We start from the raw sequence: 21,836 nt of genomic DNA, 5'->3' as shown, positions 1-21,836 counted from the left end.
CACTATAGGTGGTGTGGGGGGGACAGAGGGGGTTGCTCAGCTCATGATTTAGTGAAAGCTGTTTCACCCCTTTATAGCATGGAAATGCCCAAACCCACATACCTTCAATGCTGCGCCCTGTTGTGGGGTCCCTCCATTCATCTGGATTTGTTTTTATGTCCCCTTGAGGAGTCCTATATGTTTTGGTTAGGAGAGGTTAAGCATCTGCTTTTTACTCTGCCGCCTTCTTATCTAGGAAGTCTCTCATTATCTTTTAATAATTAAAACTGGCTTATTGGTATGTGTCTGGATTGGTTAAAAGTGTGTTAACTTGAGCTCATTAATTTGGTCCCTTTTTGTTCCAGTTAGTGTTAACTGGAGTACATGATCACATCCTGCATTTCTAATTTCTTGATCAATTGTGTTGATCACATACAGACTGTAGGGAACAATACAATTGTTGTATTGAACTAACTCCAACAACTACCTGCATAATGATCACTTATCCATGTTCTGAATTTCTGCTTTTCTATCGAAGTGCCTATTTGATAGTGATTAGTTTCCTTTGAATCCTAGAAAAATCTCCTCCCCACCTGACCTCTAAAGACTAGGTCTATACCCTATCACAAATTATAGACACTTGCTTCCCTTCAAGATACTTTACACTTGACCACAGATGGAAATGTCACAATGAGACTGCCAGTATTCTTTTCCAATTATCCTTCCTTTTGAGTATAAAACCAAAGGCATAATGAATGATTCATTACATAGAGGATTGGTCTTTACTTCTACCTGAACATTTCCTGGTTATTTTACTAAAGGGATTTTCTATATTCCCCATAATTGAATATCTAGAATTGGGTGACAAATTGGAGTTGGGGTTGCCTAGGCAAGGTTTACTGGACTTATACCACCAAATCAAGAGACTGATAAGTAACACCTACTCTTTTGTATCTTTTCAATAAACCATATCTATACATCTCTTGCATGGTCACTTTATGTATCTCTTAGTGTAGCATCTAAGACTAATTGGCTACACTTGGAATGGAAAAACAAACACATGAAGCTGGCAACAAGAAGTATTTTCAAAGCAAAGAAAACATAAAACCTGAAGACTCTAGAAAATATATGCCTGCATACGTTTCCTAGCTTCATCAAGGGTCAATGATTGTTTCTCCTAGTCATTTCCAGGAAGCCTTGGGAACATGACTATTATATTAAAATATTTTCACACAATGTGCCAGATGAAATCTTAAGTCTCTATTTTCTCTTACAACTGCCATATCATACAGGTCAGTCATTATAAGCTTAAAATCCAATAAAACTTTGAGATAATTTTTTACAGGAACAAAAGGATACCCACAATAATATATCTTACAAGTAGTCCCCAGTCATTAAGAAATATAAGGAGGCATGGACCAACATCTCACACCATACACCAATATAAATTAAAAATGGATACAGGATCTAGAAATAAAGAGCAACACTATAAACAAATTAGGGGAACATGGAAAAGTCTTACCTGTAACAGGTAAGACTTATGGATAAGTGAAAAATTTATGGCCAAACAAAACAGAAAAAACATTATAAAAATGAAATATACTTTTGATTACATCAAATTTTAAAAAGTTTTGTACAAATAAAACCAATTCAACCAAGATTATAAGAGAAACAACAAATTTGGGAAAAAATTATAGCAGGTATCTCTCATAAAAGCCTCCTTTCTCAAATATATGTAAAGAACTGAGTTAAATTTATAAGAATGCAAGGCATTTCCCAATCTAAAAATGAATGATCAAAGGATATGAACAGGCAATTCTCAGAGGAAGAAATTGAAAGCATCCATAGTCATATAAAATTGCTCCAAGAGATACCAACTTACACCTACCAGGTTGGCTAACATGAACAAAAAGGAAAATTATAAATGTCAGAGGGGATTTGGGAAAATTGAGACACCAATACACTGTTGGTAGAACTGTGAACTGATACAACCATTTGGGAAAGGAATATGGAATTAGGCTCAATGGGCCACAAAACTATGCATACCCTTTGACCCACCAATACCACTACTGCGTTTATATCCCAAAGAGATCAGAGATAAAGGAAAAGGACCTACCTATACCAAAAACTTGTTTAGTAGCCTTTTGTTGTGGCAAAGAATTGAAAACTGAGGAGTTTTCCATTACTTGGGGAAATAGAAGAAAACAAGTTGTGGCATATGGTTGTAATGGAATACTATTAGCCATAAGGAACAATGAACACAATTAGTTCAAAAAAATCTGGAAAGACTTATATGAGCTGATGCAAAGTGAATTAAGCAGAACCAGGAGAACAATGTATATGGTAACAGAAATCTTAAACAATGATCAACTGTGAAAAACTAAACCACTGTCAGCAAAGCAAGTCTCCAAGATCACTGCAAGGGAGTCATGATGAAAATGCTATCAACAACCAAAGAAGAAATTGTTGGAATCTTAGTATAGATAAAAGCATTCTATCTTCCACTATTTTTCCTTCATGAAATTTCTATTGTATATGTGATATGTCTTCTAGTATGACATATGGAAATATGTATAGTCATCCCTTGCCATATCATGGTTCACTTATTGCAGCTTCACTGTATTGCAGGTTTTTAAGTATATATATAATTCTTATCACAGAGTTTTTGCTATCTTGCAGGATTTTGTTAAATTTTTTAAAAAATTTAAAAAATGGTTTAAAAGTATAGAAAGTGTTTAAGAACATATGAAATATTTATAGGAATGTGGGAAAGGTTAATAGGAGTGTTGAAAAGGTTTATAAGAGAGTGGAAAGGGTTTATAAAGCCTTAAAATATATATAAATGATAAATATAATGCTGCTATTTTGCAGATTTTCATCTATCACTGGGGTCCCTGGAACTCTATAGGTAAGGGATCACTGCATTACATGAAAGTATGGGTATAACCTGTTTCAGATTATTTGTTGCCTTAGAGTGGGGGGAGGGAAAAGAAGGAGAAAATCTGAATTTTGATATATCAAAAATATTGTCACAAAGTGTTTCTACATGTAGCTGAGGTGGGGGACAAAATAGTGCATATTCAATGAACAAGCAAGTAGGTCATTTTGGCTAACCATAGAATATGTAGAAAAAGGTTGTTTGAAATGAGGCTAGACAATTAGACTGTCTCAAAGAATTTGGATTTTTTTTCTGTAGGTAATAGGGAGTCAAGGAAGGGTGTTGAATAGGGAAGTGTTGATCAAATTTATGCATAAAGAATAATAATTTAATGTATAGAGGATATATTAAAGAGAGAACAATTGTGAGGGAGACAAGGCAAATAATACTTGACAAAGCACTGCAGACATGCATCATCTCCCCTGAGTCCTCGCCACCATCAAATAAAGTATTAATATTAACACAAGTAAATAAATAATCAACATAAATAATTTTTAAAATGAGCATTCTCAGTCATCCTGGCTTATCCAGGGAGTTTTTCCTAGAAATTCATCTCTCAATCACTTCTCATCTCTGGCCTCTTCATTATTTCAGCAACTGCTACAATCCCTTCTGGTTCTATCACAGATATTCAACACTTACTCCATCAAAAGTTGTTAAAAAAAGACAAAAAAAAGCTTTTTGTTTTATAAAAATATTCTAACCCAAACTAAAGCATATTACATGTATTATTAACATATTATGATAATAAATAGTAGGCAGTCAATAAATATTCTTGAATTAATGAATAAACATTAAAGTAAAAAATTGCCCAAAATAATTAAAACCCATGAACACTGCTTTATTAGAAATTGATCTTAAATTTTCTATAATGCTTAGCCTATAATTATTTAATATGTTGTTTTTCAGTCATGTCTGATTCTTTATACCCCATTTAGAGCTTTCTTGCAAAGATATTGGAGTGTTCTCAATTTCCTTTTCTAGCTTATTTTATAGATGAAGAAACTCTGACAAACAGGGTTAAATGACTTGCCCAGGGTCACTTGTACCACCAGCTCCCTATTATTAGTCACAGTTATCTCACTAGGAAGTATGTGAGATCAAATTTGAACTCAGGAAAAGAAATTTCCTTACTCTATGCCTAGCCCTTTATACTTTACACCATCTAATGGCCTTAATAATATGCAATAGTGACTTTGAAATACTTAATGTTTAATCTTGTTTTTTGACTCCATAATTCTTTTACCATGTACGAAATGATTATTGCTTTATCCTAAATTATTATGCTGTAGATGAAATAATATTTATTCAATTTAGAAGTAAAAATCCTTAGAAGGAGAGAATGCAGAAAAGTTCAGAAAAATGCATCATTGGTGAAGTTGTGAACTGATCCAACCATTCTGGAGAACAATCTTGAACTTTGCCCAGAGGACATAAAACTGTGCGTATCCTTGTGATCCAACAATACCATTATTAGATCTGGATCCCAAAGAGATCTTAAAAGAAAGGGGAAAGCAGATTGAAATAAGCAGAACCAGGACAACATTGTATATAGTAATACTGTGGAATGATCAACTGTGATAGACTTGGCTACTCTCAGCTATACAACAATTCAGAATAACTCTGAGGGATTTATGACAAAGAATGCTATCCACCTCCAAAGAAAGAACTATTGGAGTCAGAATGCAGGTCAAAACATATGATTTATCACTTGAGTATTCAGGTATATGTTTTGGAGTTTTGATTTTATAAAACACCTTACAAAAATGAATAATATGGAAATATGTTTTGGGTGACAATACATGGTTAAACCAGATTGAATTGCTTGCCAACTCTATAATGTGTAATAAATAAATAATAATAATTAAAAATAAATTTAAAAGGGAAAGCATATATTTATACAAAAATATTTATTGCAGTTCTTTTTGTGGTAGCAAAGAATTAGAAATTGAGGGGTTGTCTATCAGTTGGCCAATGGTTTGAACAAGTTGTGAACATATGATTGTGATAGAATACTATTGTGCTATAAAAAATGATGAGCCAAAAGAAAGGGTGACTTTGGAAAAACTGGAAAGACTTATATGAACTAATGCAAAGTGAGGTGATCAGATCAGAATACTGTACACAGTTCACAACAATAATTTTTTATGAACTTTGAATATGACCTAGTCATTCCCAGCAATGTAACGATCTGAGACAATCCCAGAGACTCATGATGAAAAATGCCATTCACCCTCTGAGAAAGACCTGAAGGAGTCTGAATGCAAAATGAACCATACTATATATTCCATTTCCTTTCTTCTTTTTTCATTTGAGATATTTTCCACAAAATGACTAATGAAGAAAAATGTTTTACATTATTACACATGTAAAATCTATATCAGATTACTTACCATCTCAGGGAAAAGGGGAGGCAGAGAGAATGGGAGGGTCAGAAAAAGGGAAAGAATCTGCTTTAAGTCCTAAATATGTTTTTAAATTGTTTTTACATGTAGTAAGGGGAAAAATATAGACTTATAGACTTCTACTTGCAGAGAACAATTTTTCCCTAACCTTCCTTTTCTTTTTCTCCCTAGTGTACTATTCTTTTTTTTTCATTCTTCTTTTAAGATCAAGACATAAGAGAACCAACCAGGCCTTCTAATTAGAATCACTCTATCATCTAATTTATTCTTCATGGTAAATCTATATTCTTTGCCTTCTGAAATAGCACAGTCCAAGATCTCCACTCAGTGATGGTGGCTGCTAAATCATGTGTGAGTCTGACTATAGTTCCTTGGTATTTGAATTCTTTCAATTGCTTACAGTAATTTTTCTTTGACCTGGAAGCTATAGATTTCTTTCTATTTCCATTTTGTCTCTTGAGCACTACAAGAGTGGGGTAATTAGCTAGTGACATTTGTGAAAAAAGGACGGAGGTACTTTGACATGAGATTTTACATCTGCAGCCTCGAGGACAAACTCCAGGATTTTCTAGACACTGGAGAAGCAATCTGCTATGAGATTGCACTGCTAACTTATCTCCACAAGATTTTGTCTATTATGCCACAAAAATCTTTTCACCCTGAAAGCACACTCCATTCCTGGGCTACCTCTTATGTGTTTTTTCACACTAGAAGTATTCTCTCCTCCTATGATCTCTCTCTCTATTTGGTTGGTTCATCCCAGAACTTCCAATTTAAGGAGGCCCCCACCCCAGGCCCACCATCTCTTTATTAGTTTCTAGACTGCCAACACTATTGGACATTCTCTATAATTTCTTTCCCTACCCCACCCCAGCTCCGATTTGCCATTCCTTTTTATATTTTCAGCTTTCTTCATTAAAGGAAGATTGTCTTTCTTTCTATTTCTATTTGTACTTTCATCCCTTAGAACGGTGCCTAGGGTTTAGTAAATACTTATTGTTTGATTCCTTAGTTCTTCAAGATCTGGACAGTTTATGATTTCTTGAAATATGCTATCTAAGATTTTTATTTTGGTCATTAATTTCAGATAGCCCACTGATTCTTAAATTTTTCTCCTTCTGCTTTCTAGGCCAGTTGTTTTTACTGTGAGATACTTTATTCTTCTATTCTTTCCAATCTTTTGATTTTATTATTTCTTAGTATTTTAGGAAATAATTGGCTTTTCTTTGGTTCATCCTAACTTTCAGGTAGTTTGCTGCTTAAGTAAGGGTTTTGTGCTTCCTCTGCTGAACTATTAATTGACTTACCAGTTCTTTCTTCAATAGCTCTTATTTCTTTTCCAATTTTTCCTCTAACACTATTCCATATATTAAAAATATGTCAGCTTTTTATTTAAAAAATCTTGCTTCATCTCTTTTGGAAATTCTAGCTAAATTTATGCCCAAGCTGTGTTTTTGAGACTTTGCTCATAAATGGTTAGGAGCCATTTCCTTCCACTTGGCTGTGTCTAGTACATTCTTTCACCATATTGGCTTTTTATGATAAGATTCTTTTTGATCATTTTTCTAGCCTGCTTTCTGACTTCAGACTTTATGTTAAGTCTGGGTTCTGTGTACTTTTGGAGGGAAAGTCTGAGTTGGTCATCTTACTACTTTCATAAAATATCATGTACTATGTTTTTCTAGAATCTTAGGGATAGTCCAGGCTTCCTGATCCAGGGAAAAGTCTGAATGCTGTCCCTTTGTCTTAGCTCTCTAAGTTTCTGACATGGTTATTCCTCTGTAAACTTTAGACTGGGTTAGAAGCTAGAACTGAGACCTTGCTCTGCTCTTGGGGTCAGAGCTACCTCACTGTTGTTTGTATAGGCTAGGCTAGGGATTGCTACCTCTAGGCACAGATTCTCTTCACAAACTCCCCTGGAACTGTGACCCAGGACTCTGAAAAGGGCAACAAGACTACCAGTCGGAATGCATTCTTATTGTCCTTGTATGGATCTGAAACCTCCTCTTGCCTTGATACACAACTTCTCCCTGTACTGCAGTGCCCCATGAGTGCTAATGATCAGACTCAGTCCCTAGAATCCACAGACCTCTCTGCCTATCTCTCTATACCACATTGAGCTGGAAGAGTGACAGTGTGTGACTTGTAATGAATTTCCTCTTTAATATTCTGTCTGGGTGTGTTAATTATTTAATTAAGAATTAATATTCTTGATCAGTTTAGGAGTTTTCACAGGGATCTCACTGGTACTCCTCCCTGCTACTCTGCCATATTTGTTTCTGCCCTGAGGCAATCTCCTGATTGTCAAACTGGAAGGTTTGTAGCTAGTAGCTAGTAGCTAGTAGAATCTGATGTAGTCAATAATACATTCCTTTTCCTCCCTTGTCTACTAATTTAAGAGATAATAAAAATTATCTATCATCATCATTATAATACAAATCACCAGTAAACAAAATTTTAAAATGAAAGAATATTGCTGGCTGTATGAGGCAATAATAAAACAAAAAGGGAAGGAATAGCAGTTGCAGCCATTTTCATCTCTCCTGGGCACACTCTTGCCAGAAAGATTTGAAAATTGCTGCTGCAGAGGAAACTGCCATCAGTTTTGATCTCAGAATAGTTTTGTCTCTTCTCAAACTAGGAAGATAGCTCTCATGGTCTTCAGCAATTTATTCCCTTTTAAAAGGAATCCAGTCTAAGCCTTTCCTGAATGGTTGTTATATGTCAACCCCACTGGACTCTACTTTCTTCTCTTTAAAAAAAATTGCAGCATCTTTTCTCCAAAGTCTTTTTGTTGGTTGTGGTTTTTAAGCTTTTAAATTGCAACCCAGCTAACATTTCCATACAAAACTAAAAAAAGAAAAAATGATCATACACAAAGCCATGAATTGGTCACATGAACAGTTTGCTTTTTTTTCTTTAAGACTATGATAAATTCAACATATTATAGCTATGAAGTTGATCTGCTTGTCTGCATTTTCCAATGACCTTCATTCTGCTTTCTTTTATGCATTTTTAAATGTTTCATCGACCCTTTTCTCTTTTCATTTTTCACTGTGGTAATCCTATTGCTAATCCCTCTCCTTCTAAACTAAAAGAAAAATAAAATAAATTCCTTGTATCATATAAGTATAGTCAAGCAAAATGCAAGATAACTCTCATGCTGGCCATGAGTGAAAATGTAGATCTCATTCTGTTACCTTGATTTCTTCATCTCTCTGCCAGGAGAAAGGTGATGCATTTTATCATTAGCTTTTTTGGAATAAGAGCTGGTTCACTGCATTAATCAGAGTTCTTAAGACTTTCAAAGTTGCTTTTTCTTTATAATATTTAACTGTAGAAACTGTTTCCGGGTTCTGTTCAATTTTCAAGTCTTCTTGATTGTATCTGAAATAATCTCTTTAATTATTTCTTCCATCACAATAATATTCCATTAAATTATGTGATGTAGCAATGTTCTAATGGTTCTACCACCATTCCCATGTAACATAGAGCTGTTTTTCTTTTCTTCTTCTTTTTTTTAATGTATTTAAACAATCCTTGTTTGGGCATTGGGGCTAATGATTCAGGTCATCTGTGCACAAAACATCCACAAGGAGTTCCAGATATTATCTTAGGTTTGGCAGATGGATTATGATGGGAAACTCAGAGATATGGCTGAATTCAGCTACAGCTGAATCAACTCAAGATGTCATTGATGCCTCCTCCCACTGCTACAGTTAAATAAAGCTCCTTTTGTTAATGGCTGAATGGCCTACAAAAGTCTCATTTCATGATACTATCAGGGCTAAACTACTTATGCCCTCATTTGTTCATCTGTTCACCAGTGGATAAGCATTCCCTTAGTTCCCCATTCTTTAACACTACAAAAAGAGCTACTGTAAATTTATGTTACATATTTTCCTGTTTCTTTGATACCTTTGGGGGAGCAGGCCTAGTATCAGTGTCTCTGGATCCAAAAGTATGTATAGATTTGGGAGTCACAGTTCCAAGCTGTTTTTCAGAATAGCCAGACCAATTAGCAGCAACACCAGTGTGGAGAGTTTGTCATCCCACAGTCTCTCCCACAATTGTCATTTTCATTTTTTTGGCTTCCTTGCCAGTCTGGTAGATATGAGGTAGAATCTCAGTTGTTTTAATTTTCATTTCCTTAGTTATGAGTGATTTGAAGCATTTTTTCATATTTTTTATTATTTTAAACCCTTACCTTCCACCTTAGAATCAATACTATGTATTTGGTTCCAAGGCAGAAGAGTGGTAAGGGCTAGGCAATGGGGGGTAAGTGACTTGCTCAGGGTCACACAGCTAGGAAGGGTCTGAGGTCAGATTTGAACCTAGGACCTCCCGTCTCTAGGCCTGGACCCCAATCCAGCTGCCCCCTTTCATATTTTTAAAATGAGAATACGGTCTTTAATTATCAGACATGCATGAAAGAAAATCAAGTTCCTCCACTACTCTTAGGATTCCTTTTCATTTGCCATAAATTGCCACAAAATAAACTTTAAGTTATTTCCTTTTTTAAGATAATATTTTATTTTTCCCCATTACATATAAAAATAATTTTTAACATTTATTTTTTTAAGTTTTGAGTTCCAAATTCTTTCCCTTCTTTATATTTTTAAAGTTTATTTAATTAATTAATTTAGAATATTCCTTCCTTATATTATTATTGAAAGCTTGGATTTCTTCCTTTGATAACTATCTATTCATATCCTTTGAACATTTATCCATTAGAAAATGGCTGTTATTATTACATTTTGAGTCATCAAACTATAATATTGGCATATTTGTTCAAATATTGATAATATATTTTGGATATTAAATATTGTTAGAAATTTGTGACAAAAATTTTTCCCAATTATCTCCCTTCTAATTTTAACTACTTTGATTTTATTTGAGCAAAGAACTTTTCAATTTTATTTTCCATTTTATTTTCTGTGATCCTCTCTAGACTTTGTTTAGCTATGAATTCTCCCACAAAAAACCACAGGTTTATGGTGGAAATATTTTCTTGCTGCTGTTCTTTCTATGACATTTCATTGAATGCATGTTCTTTGAAGTGGGTATTTTGTCTATTAAAGACTCAAATACTTTGAACCTGAGATAGAAATCCACTGGGATACCCACTCTAAAAGAATTTTCTTGTCATGTGTCCTATCCCATCAATTCTCATGGATAGTTTTCTCAATGTTTTCTAACTTCTCACACTTCTTGAATTCTTGAAGTATTTAACATTGTTGACCCATACTCTGTCTTTTGGTGTTTATGACACTTCTATTTCCTGATTCTTCTCCTGTTTGACCAATTCTTCCCATCACCTTTTGCAAGATCATTATAAATGATCCATCTCTTATGTGTGAGTATATCCCAGAGGCCTTTTCTACACCCTCCTCTCTCTTTTTTCTCTAGTGATTTCATTAAATCCCATTGATTTAATTATTATCACTAGGCAAATGACTCCCAAGTCTACATTTTGAATTCTCTTCTCTCTCCTGGGTGGCTGGCCTACATGTTTAATTCCCTGATATACCTCTCTTATCAAGATAACTCATAGATACCTCAACATTAATTTTTTCCAAAACACAATTTATTATTCTTCTCCCTAAGACCATTCATTTCCCTTTTTCAATCTCAGTCATCATTAATTCTCTACTCTCTCTCATCCAGCACATCCAATCAGTTGCCAAGTTTGTTTGTTTGTTTTTTCCATTCTATTTACACAATATCTCCTATATTTATCCCTTTCTCTCTATTCTCAAGGCTATGGTTCTAGTTCAAGCCCTTATCTTCCCTCTTGTGGACGATTGCAATGGTCTTCTAAATAGTCTCCTTGCCTTTAGTCTCTTCTGTCTTCTATCCATCTTCCACATAGCTGCCAAGTTCCTGAAATACGGCCCTAAGCATGCTACTGCCCTGCTCAAAAGTTTTAACAGCTTTCTATTGACCCTAGCATGAAAAGCAAACTACTATTCATGTTCATGAAAATAGTCAAAGGATATAAACAGCTTCAGAGGAGAAAAAAAGTAAATAAACATTGAAATACAATCAACTTCACCAATAAAGTAAATGAGTACACATTAAAACAATCAGGAAATAACACTTCACACTCATTTAATTAGCAAAATTAATTAAAATTTTAAAACTTATTGATTAGGTTGAGAAAATATTTATGCATGGCTAGTAGCAAGGCAAATAAAAGTTGGAGTTTTGTTTTTCTCTGAGGTCCTACATCTATAATCTGTGGCATGTTAATAAATGTTAATAATTCCACCATTAGAAAATTACAACTATAAAATGTGCATTTAGAGAAGCCTCTCTAGATGTATTAAGGTACACAAAAATAATGATTTAAATACATTAAGTACAACTAGCTAGAAGTTATATTTATACAATCATAAAGGATCTGAAGAGGTTATGGTTTGGTTTTTTTTTGTTGCTGTTCATGTTTTTTTTTTATTATGAGGTTTATTTAATCTACAACAAAATAAGAAAGATGCTACAAATACAGTTATAGTTACAAGGCATAAAATGTTTTAGCTACTTTAATATTTAAAGCTTACCGTTGCAACTTATTTGCCTGTTTTTCAAATATTTTAAACATTTCTTGAAACTGAAGATCCTTTGTTTCATTATTTTCTGAAGGGGAAATAATGACAACCAAAAAAGTTTAAAGATATAATAAATGTATTATTTAACATGAGAAGCAGGGGTTGAATTCTGCACAGAGCTCATTTGAAGTCAAAATGAGCAAAAATAGGCATGTGGACAGAGAAGATACTGTGGATACAAATGCAAAAAAGATATTCATTAAGGAATCCTTATGGCTAATCTAATCTTGATATGTCTTAAGGAGAAAGTCCAGAAGGTTATTAAAGTCTTACTCTGTTTGATATTGAAAGATCAGTATGTCTTTTAAAAGAAATCTCTCTGGCATCCAAGACTACTGATTGAAATTCTCAATGTATCAAGTAATTAAAAAACTAAATTAAAATGTACAGTGCCTACCTAGCACATAGTAGGCACTTAATAAACATCTGTTGATTGATTGGTGCCTTTTTAAAGGAGAAGGAACAGGAAGATCCAAAATTTCAGCTTTTAATAAGACTCATTCTTTCAAGATCCTATATTCTTTCTCTAGATGCTCTTCCCTAGTCAAAGGAGAAAGAGCTGTCAGATGATATTCTCAGGTACATGGTAGCCAGCAGATTTGAGGATGAATAAACTCAGCAGCAGATCTCCCCAGTGATTTCTCTGTCTTGAACAGATTTCATAGTTTCCTTTAATAATCCCTCAGACACAAACAAATGAAGTCTCTCCAGAGCTCTTCATTCCTACCACTCTTCCCTTGAGATGGAAAATGCTAGGGAGTCGCACTAACCTCACGTGAATTCTAACTTAACCAATGTTTATGCAAGACAATTGGCATCAGCATCTCCCCACTTAGTAGGATGGGAATCCTATTAAGGATAACATTCCATGTTATACTCTATGGGAGTGTGTGTATGCACCTCCCCTGGGTTTTACCTGCACACACTGTGCTCAGATCAATGTCTTCCTGGGAGATTGAAGACCTCTGGTGGGGGGCTTTGGTAGTTCATATTGGACATTGGGCTGTATTCTGTCAATAATCAAAAAGTGTGTTGGGTACTGTGATAAGCATTGGGATTACAAAGAAAGACTAAGGCATGGGCCCTGTCCTCAAGAAGCTCCATTCTAATGGGGAATCAACATATAAAAAAGTATGTAAAATATATGCTAGGTAATGGACTGTCATCTCTTGGGGAAGATATAAGCAATGAGGGAGACCAGGAAAGGCCTCTTGAAGAAGGTGAAATTCGAGCTTAGTCTTGAAAGAAGCTAGAAAAGCCAGGGGACAGAGGTGATGAAAGAGAGCATTCCAGGCATGGGGGAGAAAGGTGAAGAGTCTGGGAAAAGACTGTCATTTGGAAGGAACAATAAGAAAGTCAGTACTGCTGGATTATAGAATATGTAGAAGAGAGAAAACTATTAAAAACTGGAAACTTAGTAAGGGGTCAAATCATGAAGGGTTTGAAAACTCAAACAGAGGATATTATAATTTGTTCAGTTATTTCAGTCATGTCAATTCTTCAAGACCTCATTTGGCATTTTCCTGGCAATTTGCCATTTCTTCCTTCAGCTCATTTTAGAGATGAAGAAACTGAGACAAACTCTGACTTACCACATACAGTCACATAAGTAGTAAGAGTCTGAGTCTGGATTTGAACTCATGTCTTCCTGACTGTAGGCCCTATAATCTATCTGCTGTGCTACCTAGCTGCCCATTGTATTTAATTCTAGATAAGAGAGAGTCACTTGGGTTTATTCATTAAGGGGTGACATATCAGACCTGTACTTTTTGGAGATCAGTTTAGTAGCTCAGTGAAAAATGAACTGAAGTAGGGAAAATCCCAGGAAGGAAGATTCAACAGGTGAATACTATAGCGATAGTCTAGGCTTGAAGTGAAGGCTTATACCAGGAAGGTAGATGTCTGTGTGACTAGAGAGGAGGGGCTATACATGTGGCGACAGACTGGATACATGGGTGAATGCTAATCAGCAGAAGGAATTAGGGATCTGGCCTGATACATATTAGGTTGAAAAGAAAGAGGTATCTTCACAAACCTGACCCCCTGAACCAGAGGACTTGCTAGAAATACAAAACCCTCCATGAGCCTCAAATCCAGGCAAAGAATGTGGAGCTCTGCCTTTGCTATGATGCTTAAGGGTCTTGGGCAAATTAGAATGATTCCTAGTTTTCAAACTTTAACTTTAACCTTTAAATGGCCAGAGAATTATTCTTAGATATACCCTCTATCAACTCTAGTCCTAGGTAGCCAAGGATTTAAAACAAAACAAAACAAAAACTCAGAAATCCAATAGTTTCTGTCTTCAGAGCAACAACTTACATATAGCAACTAATGATCCTGTCTTTGCCTTGGCTTAAATTCAGTGTCTAACCACCCCATGCCTAGTTTTCTGATCTATCTATTTTCTCTTCCCCTTATATTGTCTAGTACTTGGCTGACCTAACCTTTCTGCCTGATCTAAAATCTTGAACCTTGCTAGAGCACTAGCTTTGAAGCTAGAGCACTAGATTTGAAGTCCAATTCAATTTCGCTAACTACTGATTCAAATCTTGATTTTGCTAATTACTTATAACTCTTTGATCTTAGGCTACCCACAGATTCCTGAGCCAGTCCTGAAACAGTGGGTGCTGCCCTGACAGATACTTCTATGGAAGCTATGAGAGAGAAGCAAATGAGAATATAGTCATCACATTCCAGCCTCTGCCCTGAATGGTTTATAGCAGTCTCAGTTAGAGGAGACAACAATGGACCCCAGTGCCAAGAGGTCTGAGTCAAATGTGATTCAAATGCCTATAGATCATTGCTCAGTTATCTCCATTAAGTGATTCCATACTTTTAGGGAATGTGCCTTTTCCTTTAATCCGCAAAGAACTTGATCAACTGGGCCAATTTACAGTCCTTGAAAAGGGAAATGGCAATAGCTATGAGTAAATGTGGATTCATCAATAACAACACTTGCTTGACTTAACTTCATTTCTTTCTGACAGAGTGATTAGATTGTTATATCAAGAAAATGCTATAGAGGTAATATCCAGAGAGCTCAAGCAAGGCTTGTGTCAAAGACTTGCATTCTTCACTCACCCTCTGACCTTCATGATATCCTTATGAACAAGATGGAGAGAAGTGGTCTAAGAGAGAATATAAATAGATATATTTGAAACCTAAAAGACCAAAGAAGATCCAAAGACTCTGGATGACTACTTTGCAGAAGATTCATGATCAGATATAGGTTAGATTAGATGTTCTCTTAATGTAATCCACCTGGGTCTATACCAACTCTGAAACTCAATGATTACATGTTTTACTAAATATTGAATAGGAAAGAATTTGTAGAAAAACATGTTACAAATAGTCTGTTTCGAGTCTCACAACATCCCTATAGGATAGTCTGGGCAAGTATTATTATCATTAAGGAATAGATGAGGAAACTGGGGCTCAGTTTTTAAGTGACTGGTCAAAAGTCCCTAAACTAGTAAGTGATACAACCAAGACTTGAACCCATATATTGGTTTGGTATTATTTATTGTCATTATTTTCATATTCTTTGATGAACAGACTTATAGAATCTCAAAGCAGGACAGGTCCCAAGAGGCCAAAAAGGGAAACTTATATACCTTGATCAAGAATGCCATATAAATTCAAGCTCCACATATTACAAATTAGGAAACTAAGGCTCAGAATTATTATTTAACTTGCTTAAGCTCTCACAACCTAGTTAATGGCAGAGCTAGTATTTTAACTTCCAGGGTTCATAATTATATTGTTTCACAAAAATAACTTAAAAGGTACTGTGGCATGACTTTCTAAAGGTCAGTTTTTTCAAGGTCAGTTATTTTTTACTAAATTTAATTTCTACCTATCTTACTGAGCTATTCATTAAACTATAAAATACTATATATAGATGAGTTATTATTAATGTTATTATAATTATTTTCATTGAAATGGTAGTAAACCACAAAACTAGGTCAGACAGGTGGTGCCATAGTACATAGACAAACTGGGCCTGGAGTCAGGAAGACTCACCCTCTTAGATTCAAACCTGTCCTCAGACATTTACAAGCTGTGTGACCTTGAGTAAGTCACTCAACCCTATTTGTCTCAGTTTCTTCAACTGTAAAATCGGTTGGAAAAGGAAATGGTAAACCACTCCAGGATCTTTGCCAAGAAAACTCCAAATGGGATCACAACAAGTAGGACACAAGTGAAATAAATGAACTGAAACAACTACTAAGCTACATATATTCAATGAACTATAATTAGCTCAGTGACAAAATTTTAAAATCATCTGATAGCGGCAGCTAGGTCGCTCAGTAGATAGAATGCCAGGTCTGGAGTTCAGTCACTCCCTGGACAAGACACTTAACTCCAACAGCCTCACCCTTACCACTCTGTTGCTTTAGAACTGATATTTGTAACAATTCTAAGTCAGAAAGTAAGGATCATTTTTTAACTCACCTGATAAAAACACTTTATTTGCAATGTCCATGATATGTTCTATGAACTCATCATTTTCATTAGTTGCAGCAAAATCTGGAAGAAAATGAAATGAAATTTTCATTTTACTACTTTTTACAATTTCCTAAGAGTAATAATCATAGGGATAGGGAATAGATGTGATCTTATTGGTACAGGAAACTCCCAGGTTAGGAAACCTCCTCTGCCAATGCAGGTCAGCATCTTCTCTGTAACTTGTATAGTTGGAAAATCTTGAACCCCCTGGAACTGCATTGCCCAAAATTCCTTTCTGTATTACCCACAATTCCTTTTGCCTTTCGTATTTGTGCATTGTTATGTGGTCTGTATATAGTTTGGGTTCACTCTGCCATGCTCTTTCTCTTCCACATGAATTGAGTGGTGAGCAGTACCTGTGTTCTCTAGCTCTCTAGTTAAATATTAATAAATCTTTATAAATATTAAACTTTGGAGATACTGAATATTAATTTTAAAATCTACAGACTGATAGCTTTAGAGAGGTACTCAGAACACTGGGAAATTAAGAGACTTGCCTTACAAGGGCATGTAAAAGAAATAAATATATAGTCCTTATCCTCAAAGAGTTTACATTCTCATTGCAAAGACAAGAGTAATGCATATGAAGCAAAAACTAATATATGTTTGAGTGTCTAAGAGATCCTAATTGACTATATAGAGAAGAGAAGTTTCATAGAGAAGTTAAGCCCTTGAAGAATGTTAGTATTTGGCTAAACAGATAAAGAGGAAGAGAAAAAGATAAAAAAAAAGCAAATGATGCCCTAGAAAATGTGCCATGGCTTCTGTGACACTGGACTCCCTTCCTTGATTGTACTGCCTGAAATCTCCCTACAGACTCATTTGCTGGATCATGATCCTTCATCTCCTGATCCCTAACTATTATCCCCCAAGGCTCTGTTCTGGGTCCATTGCTCTACTCTCTCTACTTTTCTACACTAGTATCTTATCAGTTTCAATGAGATCAATATCATCCTTATAGAGATCATTCCCAAATGTACATACTGAGCACTCAACTCTCTCTGAATTCCACTCCAATTATCTATTGGATGTTGTAACTGAATGTCTCATTGTCATCCCAAACTCAATAGGCCAAATACCCCAAATCCTTTTGCCCTAAAACAAGTCCTCCACATTTCTTGATGTCTACTGCGCACATCATTATCCTTCCAGTCACCCAGGTTTGAAATTTCCTCAACTCTCCACTCCATCCACCATCTAGCTCTAATCCACTGTCAAGCCTTCTTAAGCAAATCTACATCCCATATATGCCCCCTTTCTTTCCACTCCCTAAGCCACCCTCCTTGTTCACCATCTCTGACCTTGACGATGATAATAGCCTTCGAATGAATAATACTAGCTAACATTCTATAGCACTTACTATGTGCCAGGCACGGTGGCACAAAGTGCTTTATTATTATTATTATTATCTCTTTTGATCCTCACAACAACCCTTGGAAGAAGGTACTATTGTTATCTTCATTTTATAGATGAGGAAAAACTGAGGCAAACAGAAGTGAAGTGACTTTCCCAGGGTCACACAGCTACTATTTTGAACGGTGTCCAGGCCTGATGCTCAAACATCTGGGCCACCTAACTTCTCCATTATTGGTTGCCTTGTTTTCAGTCTCTCCTGTCTCCAATCCATCCCCTCCACCAGTGATGGGCAAACTATGGCCAGGGGGCCAGATGCAGCCCCCTGAAATGTTCTATCCAGCCTCACGATATTATTCCTCATCTGATGAATACAATGAGTAGGAAACAATACAATGAAACTTAGAAAGCGTTGCCTTAGAAACAGACTGACAGATGAACATTTCCTTTCCTTTGGCCCCTCTTTAAAAAGTTTGCCCATCACTGCCCTACACAACTGTCAGAACAAATATCCTAAAATAGAGGTTTTACCATGCCATTCCCATGCTAAAACAAATAAGTAATGACTCATTATTGCCTGTTGTTTAAAATAAAACTCCTCAGCCTGCCAGTTAAGGTCCTCCACAGTGTGGTTTGTTTCTGTCGTTATGATTTTATTTAACATTACTCTTCCTCAGACACTCTACATTCTAGTAAAACGAATCATTTTCACCTGGACTTGACATTTAATTTCTTGCCTCTGTGCTCCAGGCCTAAAGCATACTTCTCCTCTCTGCCTCTCAGGATCCTCACCTTCCTTCAAGGCTCACTTTATGTGTCACCTATTCTGTGAAGCTACCTTAATCTCTCAGTTGTTAACACTTTTTGCCCCACCAGAGTCTCCTTTATTTACTTCAACGCCCTCACCACACTCCCAACCACTATCCTGGTGTTGACCATCTATCCTGTCTTTTTAGTATTAATTTCTTTTTATTATTAAGTTATTATTATGTATTGTACTGTTATTTGTATTATTAAGTTACTATTATAATCTCTCAAGTTCTCAAACATGTATTAGGCTTACATTAGCCTCTGCTTCATATGCATTCATTTCATCTTTCCAATGAGAGTATAAACCCTTTAAGGATAAGGGTCATATACGGTATTTCTTTTATATACGCTACAAGAGGCACAGTGTGATATAATGGATAGAGGGCTGGCGTTGACACCAGGATAGCACTGGTCAAAGTCCTGCCTCTGACATATGCTACCTCTGTGACCCAGAAAAGGTGCTGACTTGCATGGGCAGAGCAGGTCTTCTCACCTGGGAATTGGCTGTCTTAGGCAATAAAAAAGGTCCAGAATGTAGCATTCCCTGAAAGTTTATGAATCTTTGTGACTGGATAAAATTGCTGAGAAAGTATTCTAAGCTATTATTTTCAGAAAGGACATATACTTCTGTCCTTTGGCTCTTCCTTTTTATCTGGGAATATATGAATTTTAAGATTGACCTAATCAAAAAATACCTTCTGAGTCCCCACCTTTGTCAAACACTGACTCTTCCCTGCACTTACCTTTTCCTGAGCCCTAATCACATGATTTTGGTGCATTGGGGTTGATTTTTCACTGTAGAGTCACTATAAGCAGCATTTCCTCTTAGCATTAACCCATTAACATAAATATTAGGAACCAATGTGGATTTATTGAGTCCTCCAGCAAACAGATTTCCACACACACAGGCAGAGACTCACCAAAAGAACAAAAGAACAAAGTTTATCAAGTTTTCAATTTGGGCAGGAGGTGTTTGGATATGGGATACCTCAAGATGGGATAAAACTACTACTGGGGGGCCGGGGTGTTACAAAACACAAAGGGCAGGTTGTATCCTTCAATTGGACAGGCTTGTTGCTGGGAGTTAGTAACCAGAAAAGCTCTTCTTTAGGTTAGCTATTTCATGCAAACCCACCCTAACAGATAGGACTTTCCCTGCTGTTTTAGCAATAAAGAAAAATTTCAGACAGGACAGGAGTTGCAATACAAATAGAGAAAAAGATAAAAGAACTATACACAAAATGTATTGGTTTTAGCTTCTTCTACTACCCACAATTCCTTACTTTGAAACTATGGATATTTTCACAATTTTTTAAAACAATTCCCAAATCAGTATCAGTCCAAGCAGAAATGACAATCAGCTTGCAGAATAGGGAACTGTTCTACAGCAAACAGAGAATTAATAAAGCAAACAAATAAGGAAGGAAATCCAAAATAGCTGTAGCTTTAGGAGTGTCGGGTCCTTAGGCAGTGTTTGTGACCTTCAGGTGTCTGGCAGGCACCTCCTATGCATCTCTCAAGCATCTGTGCATGGATCTGGGCAGGTTTATGAAAATATTTCTCTGACCACTTCTAGGTTCCAAGTCACTTGAGGAGGCTCTCTGGATAATACAGCTAAAGACTTCTAGGGAATAAGACTTATAATTTAGCAAAACTGACAAAATCTAATTATATTGGCCTTCCAGTAATTAGTTTATGTGGTAATAACTTAATCAGACTTTATGTAGCTAACCTTATAAACAACAGAGCTGTAGAAAGAACATCAAATAGGTTACACAATAAGGTATTTTGTATTTGAAGCCCATTATAACAATCCAGAGGTACTGGGGTATTATAACAAGAAGATTCATTATATTTTTAAAAAGTATAGTTTCATCTGCATAATTGTAATAACACCAAGACTAGGCCTCCAAGCCTAAGACTAAGGGCATATGGTGACTTAAAATAGGTATAACAGGATCCTTAATTCTGTTTGATTTCAGATAAGTCACATTTAATTTTTTGGAACAGCCAATCATACCATAAAATTCCACAGTATTCACAGAGCAAAATAACCAGGCTCACAATAAACCCATTGGGAAACATTTCTATTCCAAGAGGAAATAAGATATGGGCAATAAGACTATGAGTCAAGAGGATTCTGCCTTTGCCTATACAAGATCATCTCCTAAACTTTCCCACACATAGACATCCAACAGTAGCAGTTTTTGGATCACACTTCCTTTGAGTAGCTTATGACATTTCCCTCTAATGGTGGATTACTGACAATGAAATATTGAAAATTTAATCATGAATTCAAAACTCAGAACAGTATCAAATTATAGTCCCAAGAGATTTTGACTCCAATAGCAAGTTTCACTAATCATGGCTTAGGACTATATATAACTGTTATTATTTCTCTCAGGATGTTGTAGTAACTGTTAACAATAAAAAGTTTACCAGGTCTTTCTAGAAAAATTATTCCACATCATTTTCTTCTCCATTTTTTTAAAATTTAAACTCATCCTGGTATAAAATCAATCATTAGAAGTAAAGAAAACAATTACATTCTGGAATTTCACAAAATAAATATATTTCATTCGAAACCCAGAAAAACATTGGCTACTTCCAGATATAATTTCATAATTTTCATAAGCATATATATATATGCATATATATAATAGATCACTTTTATACTATTAGCAGACTTGTAAATTCTTCCCTCCACTTTGGCAAAGGTTATTTCTGATGTAAGATAAGATCTCATTTCGTCAGTAAGCCAATTCATTACTTAAGAATTTCCCACATTTAGCAAGCTTTTTCATAGAACCAATACTATTTTATGAACTTTCCCAACCAGAAGGTCCCAAGAAACCTGGAAAGTTTATAAATAAGAAGATTTTACATGATCATCTTCTTTTTTCCCTTTACCCAAAAAGTAATTATTATTCTTCCCTTTTAAAATATACTCATATAAATACTTGATAGGTTTTTTAATTTTGACAGCAGACTCTAATAGCAATTAATAATTTTACAATATTGATCAAAAGGAGTTAAAATTTCCATTGTCACAATTGCATCAAACATTTAATAGTATTTCTTATATAATAGGTTTTTCCAAAAATTCACAGTATAAGAAAATTTAGGAACACAATAATAACATACACAATGTCAAATATTTTAAACATGAAACAAAGCCTTATTGTTTATCAAATGACATCATTTCAATTGACTGCATCTCCAAATTATCTTACA

General features: G+C 35.3%; 1 protein-coding gene across 1 annotated transcript in view; it reads right to left on the bottom strand.

The window, feature by feature from the left end:
* CCDC7 (coiled-coil domain containing 7) overlaps positions 1–21,836 on the bottom strand; it is a 305,131-nt gene that overhangs the window by 74,081 nt on the left and 209,214 nt on the right. The window contains exons 8-9 of the mRNA XM_044678170.1: positions 16,386–16,460; positions 11,883–11,958 (exon numbers count right to left, since the gene is read on the bottom strand). Coding sequence (XP_044534105.1) covers positions 11,883–11,958; positions 16,386–16,460 — 151 coding nt within the window. The remainder of the gene's footprint in view (positions 1–11,882; positions 11,959–16,385; positions 16,461–21,836) is intronic.

This window comes from Gracilinanus agilis, chromosome 5 (genome assembly GCF_016433145.1).
Source record: "Gracilinanus agilis isolate LMUSP501 chromosome 5, AgileGrace, whole genome shotgun sequence".
NCBI lineage: Eukaryota > Metazoa > Chordata > Mammalia > Didelphimorphia > Didelphidae > Gracilinanus > Gracilinanus agilis.
Note: the sequence above shows the minus strand (reverse complement) of the source record. Positions and strands in the feature narration are given on the sequence as shown.